General features: G+C 46.5%; 1 protein-coding gene across 1 annotated transcript in view; it reads left to right on the forward strand.

The window, feature by feature from the left end:
• LOC110197047 (solute carrier family 22 member 14) overlaps positions 1 to 12,460 on the forward strand; it is a 67,864-nt gene that overhangs the window by 33,037 nt on the left and 22,367 nt on the right. Inside the window, 8 exon segments of the mRNA XM_078151674.1 lie at positions 226 to 344; positions 346 to 482; positions 485 to 582; positions 1,336 to 1,439; positions 5,761 to 5,913; positions 7,857 to 8,027; positions 9,041 to 9,119; positions 9,121 to 9,162. Coding sequence (XP_078007800.1) covers positions 226 to 344; positions 346 to 482; positions 485 to 582; positions 1,336 to 1,439; positions 5,761 to 5,913; positions 7,857 to 8,027; positions 9,041 to 9,119; positions 9,121 to 9,162 — 903 coding nt within the window.

Raw genomic sequence — 12,460 nt, forward strand, 5'->3', positions numbered from 1 at the left:
ACGTCAGAGATCAGCTAGCCCAGCCCCCCTCAATTTACAAATGAGTAAACCAAGGCCCAGAGGAGCAAAGCAACCTTGCCCGCACGTGGTTGGCAGTGGTCTCTGTCCTCCAAGTCCTCCACCTCCGCCTGGAACTCCCCATGCAGACCAAGTTAGAAGAAGGCTCCAGAACAAAGAGAGTTAACCAGGTCATTTTTGGGGTCTCTGATCGGCTGCTTTCCCAAGGTAAGAACTATAGTAGTGAGGTCAGGGTATACAAATATTCTCAAGGCAGCAAGGGAGTTTGGGACATTTCAGAGGAGACTGGTGGCCCTCACCTTTATCCCCAATATCCTGTCTGCTCATGCTTAAGAAGCAGCCTCATCACTGCAGCACCGCTTGGCTTTTGGCCATTTGACCCCACTTGACTTCGACTGAACTATTCAACCTGACCCTGCCCAGAAAGACTGATGGCTCCTTTGAGGAGTGCCGGGTGCGCTCGCCATCCAGCGCGACTTTGACTCTGTTGTCAAGTATGGCCTGAATGACTGCCCGAGTGGCCGGATCTACCTCCAACACAGGAAGCGGTCCCTGGCCAATGAGGTTGCTGTCTCCTCATTTCCACGAAGCCCACCACACCCCTAAAGATTATCTCGAAGCCAGCCTCAGACATACTCAAGTCCACCCAAGCCCCTCGTTTTATAGAGAAGCAAACTCAAGTTTGCCCGGGGAGTTAATAGATGAGCTGGGATTTGAACTTGGGGCTCTTGACCTCCCTTTCTATGAAGCCCAAGGTGGGGGGTGGTACAGAGCCAAGATGGCGGAGTAAAAGCCGTGACTTGCTGGAGCTCTCCCCCAAACCCCTCCAAATCCCTGTAAAAAATGAAGCCCTAGGTAATGCCTTGGGGAGTGGTTGGCCAGGTGAGCAGCAAGAAGAGAGTTAGAGCTGGTTGAGGGATCCCACGCCAGGGTCCAGGTGGGGTGATCTTCACAAATCCAAACAGGCAGGTTCCCAAAGTCCCATGGCCCAAAGGCTGAGCGTTTACAGGGGTAAGCCCCTAGGCAAACTGCTGAGGACCACAGAGCCAGAGATTTAGAGCTTGGAAAAGACTTCAAAGGACAGATAGCCCAACCCCCTCATTTTACAGAGATGGAAACTGAGGCCCACAGAAGTTAAATGACTTGTCCAACAACATCATGCAGATAGTAATGACAGAACCAGGCTTTGAACCTGAATCTTTTGACTGTGGCCCTGCTAGTGCACCTTCTGCCTCACATTCAAAAGTCATAGTAAAGCCCCATCTACTCCCATCATATGAAAAAACCCACCTTGAAACGTTTTCTCATTCCTTCTAGTTTAACCTGGTCTGTAACAAAGCCTGTGAGCCCTTGAGAGCATATTCTGCTTTGGTGGCTGGCCTTCTGTTTGGACCCTTGATCATCGGCACCCTATGTGACAGGTACTCCAGGTGGGCTATGAAAGCCCACCTTGGGGCTGGTCTGAGAGGTGGCTGCGACATTTCCTAAAGCCTGCCTTCCTCTCTCAGGAGATTATATGAGCTCCTTACAATGACAGGAGTAGTCTTTGTTTTTTGGTTTTTTAAATTTATTTATTTTTTTAATATAAATTTATTTTTAGTTTTCAACATTCACTTCCACAAGTTTTTGAGTTCCAAATTTTCACCCCATCTCACCCCTCCCTCCACCCCAAGATGGCGTGCATTCTGAATATCCCTTCCCCTAGTCTGTCCTCTCTTCTATCTCTCCCCCCTTCTCTTATCCCTTTCCTCTTCTATTTTCCTCTAGGGCAGGATAGACTTCTATACCCCATCTCCTGTATTTCTTATTTCCCAGTAGCATGTGAAAACATTTTTGTTTAAACATATGTTTTTAAAACTTTAGGTTTCAAATTTTCTCTCTTCCTCCCTCCCTCCCTCCCCATCCACCCTCATTGAAAAGGCAAACAACTCAATATAGGTTATACATGTGCAGTTAGGCAAAACACTTCCATCGTGGACATGTTGTGAAAAACTAACTCTATTTCCCTTAAGCCTATCCTGCCCTCCCATTTATTCTATTCTTTCTTTTGACCCTGTCCCTCCTCAGAGTATTTCCTTCTGACTACCCCCTTTCCCAATCTGCCCTCCTCTCTATCATCCCCCTGCTCTCTTGTCCCCTTCTCCCCCTATTTTCCTGTAGGGTAAGAAAGATTTCCATACCCAATTGAATGTGTATGTTATTCTCTCCTTAAGCCAAATCCTATGAGAATAAGATTCATTCATTCCCTCTCACCTTCCCCTGCTTCCCCTCCACTGTAAGAGACTTTTCTTTTCTGTTGGTTTTTTTTGTGAGATAATTTACCTCATTCTACCCAGGAGGTAGTCTTTGTAATTCAATTATAATTCAATTCAGCTCAATAAACATTTATTAAGCTCCTACTATGTACTAGGCACTGTGCTAAGTGATGGGGATACAAAAAGAGATAAAAGACAGTCCCTGCCCTCAAGAAGCTTACAATCCAATGAAGAAGAGAACATGCAAACACATATATACAAAATGAACTATATACAGGATGAATAGGAAATAATTAACAGAGGGGAAGCACTAGAATTAAGAGGGAGTTGGGAAAGCTTCTTGTAGGAGGTGAAATTTTAGTTGGGACTTAGAGGAAGCCAGGGAGGTCAGTAGTCAGAGTGAAAAGAGAGAATGTTCCAGGGCATGAAGGATAGCCAGAAAAAAAATGCCTGGAATTCAAATTTTGTCAGGGCATAAAGATCATAAAATCAGAGACTTAGAGCTAGAGGGCACCTCTGGGATCATCTAGTTTGACTCTTGTATGTTACAGAGAGGTAAACTGAGGCTCAGAGAAATTTAGTCCTCCAAGGTCACATAGTATCAGATGGGATTTAAACCCTGTTCTTCCTTTCGCTAAGCCCACTACCACATCCCCTGCACCCCACAAACTCTCGAAGGCTATAGCAGAGGAATGCAAGCTCTGAAAGGCTCAGTTCAATCCAACTCAACAAACATTTATTAAGCACCTGCTACATGTACGTTCTGTGCCAGAGTCAGGGTTACAAGGCAAAAAAAAAAAAAGAAAACAACCGTTCCTGCCCTCAAGAAGTTTACATTTTTCTGGTGGGTCATGGAAAAGCTATGGACCTACATAAGCCGACACAAAGTACCTACAAAGTACTCACAAGGTAAATATGAAGTTAATAATGGGAGCTGGAGGAGAGAGTACTGACCACTGGAGCAGCCCGGGAACACATTTTGTAGGACGCAACACTTGAGCTGAGCCTTGGAGGAAGCTAAGGATTCACAGAGGTAGAGGGGAGGAGGGAGGTCATTCCAGCTAGGGATGCAGAGCCTGTAAAAAGGTACAAAGGTGGGATAAGGAATGCCAAGTTTGGCTGGAACAATCACATGAAATCAACTCAGAGAGGTCGGTGGGAGGTAAGAGTGTGAAGGGCTTTAAGAGTTTGTATTCTATCCTTGAGGCTTTAGGCAATCACTGGAGCTTCTCCTGAAGGTGCTATCAAATTGAAAAGGTTTTTAGTATGGGCTAATGACAGCCTACGTGTCTCATTTATGAACCCGTTCAGCCAAGCTTGCAATGCTGATCACCAGGTTGAACCCAGGGTGCTGAATTCTTTGGCCCTAGAAATTCCTTAAGACCACCTATCAAGCTGTAGAATGCGTATGCTTTACACCAATCGACAGAATGCCCAATAACCCAATATTCCAATGGGTCTGGGATCTCATCAATATGAATGTTTCCCACCCACCCACCCACCCAGGGATGCAGACCACAAACCTGCCTGCCCATCCTTTGTGACTAGTATATATCTTTGTGTAAGTTTGCCCCAAAGGGACCACCTAATTTAGTGGGGGCCTTCCTCTCTCTGTCTTGACATCATGATACCACCAGTGAACATACAGGTTGTCCCTTGATTCTCCCTTGCTTTTACACGTGTGACCAGCTTGTCTTCTTTTCCAATCATCACCTTTTTTGGTGAAACCTTTCATTCTTGTTTTCCATCATGCTTTCTTCACCCACCATGTGTCCCTCTATAACCCCCTTGATGATACGAATTTTCAGTTCTTTGGAGTCTAGAGTATTCCACGACTTGAAGTTATCCAGTGGCACCGATAGAACAATCATCTTAAAAAGATAGGCTTTTGTTTCAGGAAGAAATTTGGAGCCCTTAAAAGAATTGAGCATTTCCCCAAAAGTAATCCAGCCCACTTTCTTCCTCCTGTTGAGCTCTGGGCCCAAACTGTTGTCTTTTGGCAGCATCTACCCAAGATATTTGCATGCTAATGGACAAACTCTGTTGATGGGCAGCTAGGTGGCACAGTGGATAGAGCTCCGGGCTTGGAGTCAGGAAGACTTATGTGAGTTCAAATCTGGCCCCAGACACCCCAGGGCAAATCACTACACCCCGCTTGCCTCAGTTTCCTCATCTGTAAAGTGAGCGGGAGAAGGAAATGGCAAAGCACTCCAGTATCTCTGCCAAGAGAGCCCCAAACGGGGTCACGAAGAGTCAGATGTGACTGAAAGATGACTCAACAACAGGACAAACTCTGTTTTCCATCCAGCTTCAGGGCATAGTCTAGACCAAGGCATTCTTCATCCACTGGGTCTTTCCTGTGTGGATGGATAGTCAGGCAGAACTCTGATGACTGACCTCATCCAGGAGGCTCAGTCGCATTGCAGCTTGATGCGCATTGCAGCTTGATGCAGTCAGCATAATGCCATCACAAGCAAGAGTATCTGGAGGACCTCCTCATCTATAGAGAATCCTTCTACGATTTGGATTCTGTCCTAGGTCTCCTCCACTCCAGTGGAGTGTCTCCTTGTCTTAAGCCTTGTTGGATGTTCATTATCAGAAACTTTTAGAACCAAGTTATATCTGTTGTATTTCTTATGTTAAGAGAACATTGTGTCCAAGAGATACTGCACCCAATCCCTTTTTACTAAAGGGTTCATCTGCTGTGGACCCACCCTCACAGTCTATGCTGGGTTCAATCCTAAGGAACCTGGCCCCTAATGAAAGTGAGGTGAGGTTCCCTTTTCTTACATTCTTTGGCTCATTAAACCCCTACCCTGGCACTCCAAGGACAAGTTATTGAAAACTTAGGTTGAGACTCATGTCTACAGTCCCTCCAAAGGTAGGAAAGGAAAGTACTGAATGTACAGTATAAATCACATAAGGGCAGATATTTATTTCCTACACACAAAATGCTAAGACAAGACAAAAATGATACCCATTGACAATACAACTTAAAACAGAGTTCAGTTGCTTAACTTGCAACTCCTACTATTCTCTCTTGGAAGGCTTATTATATTGATACATCATCAGAATATAAAGCAGGTCTTGGACCTGCATTCTTGGTTTTGTTACTCATTACGTTTGTGACCTTGGGCCCATTTATTTTTAACCTTTCTAGGTCTTTGTTTCCTTTCTTTAAAAATAGAGGGGTAGAGGCAGCTAGGAGGAGAGTGGATAGGGCACTGGCCCCTAGAGTCAGGAGGACCTGAGTTCAAATCCAGTTTCAGACACACAACACTTACTAGCTGTGTGACTCTGGGAAGGTCACTTAACCCTGATTGCCTTGCCAAAAAAAAAATAGGGGAAGTACCCTGTGGTTACAATCCCCCTCAAAAGAAGACTCCAGTTCCATTCTTTGGGGTGTGTAGTTGTTTTAGAGCTTGGACAGGACTGATGGAAGACTAGGAAACCTCCTGGAACTCTTTCCCAATCCTCTTTCCTGTAGGATCGGCCACTATAAAACCATTGTGATCATGCTGATGTTCTGTACTGTGTTTGGGTTTCATACAGCCTTTGTGCCCAGCTTCAGCATCCATAAGACCTTCCAGTTTGGCACTGGCATTGCCATCATGGGCTATGCAATAAGCAATGTCTCTTTAGATGAGACCCCCAGACTGGGAGAGGGCTTCCCAAGGATGAAAGAGTGAGGTTCTTGGCCTCTTCCCCTCTCCACCTGGGAAAAACTAAATAGATCCACTGGGAAGGGGAGGCACATGGTTCTTAAGAATGGACCCTTCAGCAGCCCAGCTCTTCAGTGGAGAGACAGCAAACTATTACCCACCTCACAAACAAACAAACATACCAAGCTGATGCATGGAGCAGCACACTCCTGGGTCTGTCCCTTCATACCCCAACCCACAAGGCTTCTCCAGAACCATCTCATATATATATATATTGTTTTTTATTTATTTTTTTTGCTACTCATATAGTTTGGAAGTCCAATAAATACCCAAAGAAACCTTCACAAAGGTAAAAAAAAAAGTGGCATGAGAGTGATTCATACTGGTAATGCCCATCACATTTTATTATGGTGGTTTACTGATTATTAATAGAAAGGAAAGATAAGAAAGGATGTGAGTTTTAACTTTGATAATTCAGGACCACTATTGCTCAATGTCCAAGGATTCAGAGCTGAGAGGGACCTTAGAGATCTCCTAGTTTAATTCCTTAATTTCACAGAATCTGAGGCCCAAGGAAGTTAAGTGACTTTCCCAAGGTCACACAGCTAGTTAGTGGCAGCAGTGGCATTTGGACCAGGTCAGGTTCCTCTGATTTCAAGTCCAGTGCCTGAAACACAAAGTATCAGAGATAAGGGGGCAGGACTCGGCTTCTGAGGTCTTTTCCAGCCCTGCATCTATGATCCTTTGGCTTCTGGAGACAGACCGAGGTCTGTGTGGTTTCTGGCCTTCTGTCTTGGCTGACCTTCCCTGCTCTGCTGGCTGCTGCCTCGACCAGGGGTCCCTTGGTCCCAGTTCTAAGGCAATTGGCACTCAGCTGCTCCTCTGGAAGGTATGGGAAGGGCAGTCTGGGCTTGGATGGAGGAATGATTTGGGGCTCCTAGTTTCCTGGATCCCAGACAGGGTAGGTATTATGGTGTAAGAGGCTGAGAGGTTGTGATCCCTCAAAGACCAGAGTACAGGACGGGTCGTCTGGATTGAATTCACAGACTCAAGCATTCTTTAAGTCAAGGTGGCAAAGATTTATTGTTACACTTTTCGGTGGGCAAGGATTCCTAGGGATCCTGCAAGAGAGTGAGAATGCAGCTAGGGTTTATATGGAAAAGAGCATGGGAAAGAAATGCCAGGGACACTGATGAGGTAATCCAAAGGTGCAGGTGTCTTTGGGGGCTATGGATGGGAAAGTACAGGGAGTATACTGGACAGGGAGGGAGGTGACAGAGGTACGGATCTTCAGAGTCTGGCAGGAGGAAGAGTCCTTGGGCTGGCCAAGGAAAAAACTCCTTGGGCTGGGCAAGGCACCCCTCTCCCTCTGTCTTGATGAGAGAATGCTCTGCAACAAGGGAAAGCTTTCTCACAACACAGGAACTTACTAAGGAATTGGGAGGCTTCCAGAGACATGATCTGAGGGCCATGGACTGAGCAGCCCAGCTCTGTGTAGCTGTACCAGGGAGAGAGATAAGGGTCGTGCTGAGGCCCATGCATGAACAACTGCTAGGCACAATGTCCTTGGGCTGGAGAGAAACTGTCAGGGATAGTGTTTCTGAGGCTAGGGAGAAATTGGGGTACAAGTACAAGCACAAGCACCCCAACACAAGCACCAAAGCACCCCATCATAGGGATCTTGAAGGAATACAATCCTAATCCCATCTGACCGACCTGAGCACAGTCCTAACCACTACGTTGTAAGGGCTGCTCATGGAACTGGTCCCGTGTGGATTCTGATTTCCAAAGACTGTTACTGCAGGCTTGGAAAGTCAGGGAGGCTGCAGATTGTGACACCCACCAGAGCATGGTTTGAGGGAGGCCAAGCCTGTGGCAGAAATGGCAGTCCCAAGGATGGTCTCCTACGGACTCTTCCTTCAGCTACCGAATGGTTGGCCATCGCCCGAAGAGCCCACGCCATCATCCTTGGGTACTGCTTCTTTGTCCTGGGCCTCTTGATCCTTTCTGCCCTGGCTTACTCCATCCCTCATTGGAGAATGCTCCAGCTGGCTGGAAGTGCCCCAGTGATCTTCCTGATCTCCTATAACTGGTGAGGGCCCCAGCGGTGTGGAGGGAAGAGAAGACCTGCAGAAAGATCAGGCCAATTCTTGGGCAAGGTTTGAGTCCTTATGCTCTTGCAATGAGGAGTGGGAAAGGGGAAGACATTCAGAAGAGAAAGCCTCATCCACATCAGATGATCAAGGGATAAACCACCTCTGAGGCTCCCAGAGGGACAGAAAGGCAATCTGTCAAAGAAATGTCATAAATGAGGAGGTTAGAGTCCTATCTGTGCCCTCAAATGAGTCTATCCAGACAGCCTCTTCTTTGTCCCCACCTCTCTCCCTAAGTACCCTCCTCCTCTTCTCGCTATACACAGTTCCCCTCTTGGTGTCCCCAGAATCTCATGGAGACAGCGACTGAAGAGGGGAGGAAGGCAGAGCCAGGAATTCAATCAGTGCCCCACCCCCCACTTTCAGCTAGGACCCAGGTCCATGGGCCAGGATTTTCTGTGGAGCTCAGGGGCCATCTGGTCTAATCCCCTCATTTTACAGATAAGGAAACCATTTTAGAAGGGCTAAGTGACTTTCCCAAGGTCATAGAGTCATTGAGAGACAAAGGTGGGATTCAAACCCAGGCCCTCTAACCCCAGAGACAACCTTTTTTCTCTGTTGCTTCCCTGGCACCCCCCCCCATGAATCTATACTTTTCCTATGTTTGTGTCATAGATGACTTAGACCAGGCTCAGAAACCTTCCAACCTAGAGTTGGGACTTGGAGCTCAGGCTCTCCAGAGCCCTGATTACATGACCTCGTGGCATTAGCTTGACCTGGCAATATGGTCCTCTTTCCCTGAGAGGATACCCTCCCTGTGTCGCAGAGTGGCCCAGAGCCTTCTCACTTTATGACCCCCACAAGGACCAAGGTGAGAGGAAACCAGCACCCAGGCACAGCTGTCCTCAAAGGGGTGGGAAGGTGGGGAGAGGAAGGGAAGCTGGCCCAGGTGGAGAGAAGCCTTCCCTGACTCACTGTCGGGAAAACCTCAGCCCCTGCACACCCTCTGCAGGATTCTTCCTGAGTCCCCATTGTGGCTGATAATGAGAGGAAACATGGAAAAGGCAAAGTGTGTCCTGTGCACTGCAGCCTCTTGTCGACAAGAGAACCGTACCCCCTGCGCTCCTCCGGCAGGTAAGCTGCCTGCCCAGATCTGAGCCTCCTCATTATCCTCCCTGCCTCCATCCCTATTCATGGAGGGCATGCCTTCAAGCCTCTAACCATTCTGGAATGGACCACATGGGACCTCTAGGGGACCCCTATCTCGGTCCCTGAGATTGGTCTAGAGGGAGCACTAGGAAAAGAGATGAGGGAGGGAAACGAGGAAGGAAAGGGAGAAAATTTAAAACTCAAAAGCTGATGGAATCACTTAACCCCAATTGCCTAAAAGCAAAAAAAAAAAAAAGCTTACGGAAGCGAATGTTGAAAACTAAAAATAAATCAATTAATAAAAAATGAATTAATTTTTAAAAACAGAAAGAAAGGAGATGGGATGGATTCCTTACCTAGAGGTGGGATGAGTGGGAAAGAGAAAAGGAAGAACAGCAAACTTTAGCTCCCTGAATCACCCCATTTAGCATCCTACTTTGGTAGGGAATAATTAACACTGACAGTTGTCAGGGCCCGAGTTTGTATTGTTCTGGACTTTCCATCCACCAGCTAGGCAGAAATTTAATGAGTAGCTGATAGGAACAAAGCACCTTCTTTAGTATTTAGCCCTGGGGCTAAAGATGAATAAGACACAGGTTCCTGCCTTCAAGGCATAATGGGTTTCCTGCCAAACAATAGTACAGAGGGGCATCTAGGTGGTGCAGCGAATAGAGCACTGGCCCTGGAATCAGGAGGACCTGAGTTCAAATGTGACCTCAGACATTTAACACTTACTAGCTGTGTGACCTTGGGCAAGTCACTTAACCCCATTGCCTAGCCCCCCCCAAAAAAGATACACAAATGATAGTATAGCCAAAAAAAAAACCAACCCAAAAAAACAAACCAACACTATGGAAAGACAAGAAGGAGTTCTTTAAGCTGTCTAAAATGAAACATCAGATATGGGGCTTTGTAGTTGACAGACATGACAAGAATGAAAGCAAAATGAGGGGAGACTCCTGTCTCTATCACTTGAATTTTGTTCTACCTCAAATTCATTTTCATTTTAAACCACAGAGAATCTTGGGAATGTCTAACCCTAAGTCAGATAGTTGTCTGGTACTCCCTTCACAATATGTATCTATCAGCAACAAATCCATCTAACTTTGGCACTGTATCTTTCTGTTGAATAGACCATAATTTCCATGGTACAGGAAACTCCCTATGCCAATGAAGATCAGTGTCTCTTCTGTCACATACGGTCTTATGAGCTGGCTATGCACTAGGAGGTTAAGTGACTTTCTAAGGGTCATATAGCTAGTATATGCCAGAGGCAGAAGCCTTACTGATTCCAAGGCCATTCCCCAATCCTTACTCCACAGCTGCTTTTTGAGCTATAACCTAATCAGAAGAAAACCTCATTGTTTCTCTACAAGGCAAAAAAGATCTATAGTCCCTACTGGGCCACTTAATATTTGATCACAGGCAAGTGTCTGAGGCACAGTTTTCTGACCTATGAAATAAAGCTAACAATATTGGCACTATGTAGCTCACCAAGTGGTACTAAGAAAAATGCTTTGCCAATTACCGAGCACTAGATCAGTGTGGGCTGCTGTAAAGATTATTGTTGTTAATGATAACAATGATAATGATAATTGCTATTAATTGAAAGGAAGAAGATGTCATAGTGAGCTAGAACTATAAAGGATGATTTCACAGGGAAAGGGGGATTTGAGCTGGGCCTTGAAGGATGGACACAATATGAAATTAGAACTGGGAAATTCCAGAATGAAATGAGGAATGAAGTCAAGAAGTGACAAGTGGCATTCCCAGAAAAATGAGTTAGCCAGAATGGATGAAGAAAGCCTGGGGAAAGCAAGGAGTAGGACAGGAAGCTGGAAATGCCAGCTAGGGTTGGATACATTCGGGCAGAAAGTAAGTCCCTTGAGAACAAAGGCTCTCTCACTTTCTTCTTGTAATGCTAGAGTCAGCACCTTTCAGGCAACTAGTCAATGTTCGTTGATGAGATGATCGCTGCAGGTTTGTGAATGGCTGGGTTTGCAAAAAGGAGCCCCTGAAGGCTTCCACGCCATCTAATCCCTTATCCAATCTAGCAAGGGCTCTCATCACCTCACACCTGCATTGCTGCAACAGCTGCTGGTGGTTCTGCCTGCCCCAAATCTCTCCCCACTCCAGCCCATCCTCCATTCAGCCACTAAAGTGATTTTCTTAAAGCACAGGTCGGACCACGTCACTCCCCTGCTCAATAAACTCCAGTGGCTCCCTATTGCCTCCAGGATCAAATACAAAACGCTGTTTGGCGTCCAAAGTCCTTCATGACCTGACTCCCTCCTCCCCTCTCAGTCTTTTGACACCTTCCTCCTCTCCAGTGACACTGGAGTCCTTGCTGCCCTTCACCGAGGTGCTCCATCTCTCGAGTCTGAGCATTTGCACTGTCTCTCTCCTATGCCTGAAATCCTCTTCCTCATCATCGCTGCCTCCTGACTTCTCTGGCTTCCTGCAAGTCCCAAACAAAAGCCCACCTTCCCCAGGAAGCCCTTTTCTCTCCCATTGACGTTGGCGCCTTCCCTCTGTGGTTATCTCCAGTTTATTCTGTCTGTAGCATTGTTACTTGTATGTCATCTCTGTGATTCAGGGAAGATGGCATTGGACTCCAAGTCAAGAAGACTGGCTGTGTTGCCTTGGCCAAGTCACTTAACCGCTCGGCCTCAGTTTCCTTATCTGTTTGTCAAATAGGGAGTGGGATGGACTAGATGATTCCTTTTCAGCTCCAAATCTGTGGTTTTGTATCCTATGATCAGGATCCCTCTATGCCTTGGTTTCCCCATTTTTAAAATGAGAGGATTGGACTCGATATCCTCTTAAGATCCTTTCTAGCCTCAATCTATGACCCCGAGTCATAACTTCCTAGTAGGAGGTAACCTCTCTGAGAGCGTGCAGCAGTTCTGTCTTACAACCCCAGCACTCAGCACCATGACTTATATGCAGCCGGCATCTGGTCCATTGCTGATGCTACAGGGGCTACACAGAAGAATCAGGTGAATCTGATTGTTCCAGGGATTAGAGGAAAGCGAAGGGAAGAGAAGAAGCACTTGTACATGCCTGGCACTAAGCTAAGCACTTTTGTAAATACCTCATTCGAACCTCAAAACAACCCTGGGAGGTAGGGTGCTATTATTCATACCCACTTTACAGTTGAGGAAACTGAGGCAAACAGAGGGTCAGTGACTTGCCCGGAATCACACGGCTCGAAAGTGTCTGAGGCTGCATATGAACTCAGGCCTTCCTGACTCCAGACCCAGCACTCTGAATACTGTACCAC

Source organism: Phascolarctos cinereus, unplaced genomic scaffold, assembly GCF_003287225.1.
Source record: "Phascolarctos cinereus isolate Bilbo 61053 unplaced genomic scaffold, phaCin_HiC Scaffold_4;HRSCAF=312, whole genome shotgun sequence".
NCBI classification, from domain to species: Eukaryota; Metazoa; Chordata; class Mammalia; order Diprotodontia; family Phascolarctidae; genus Phascolarctos; species Phascolarctos cinereus.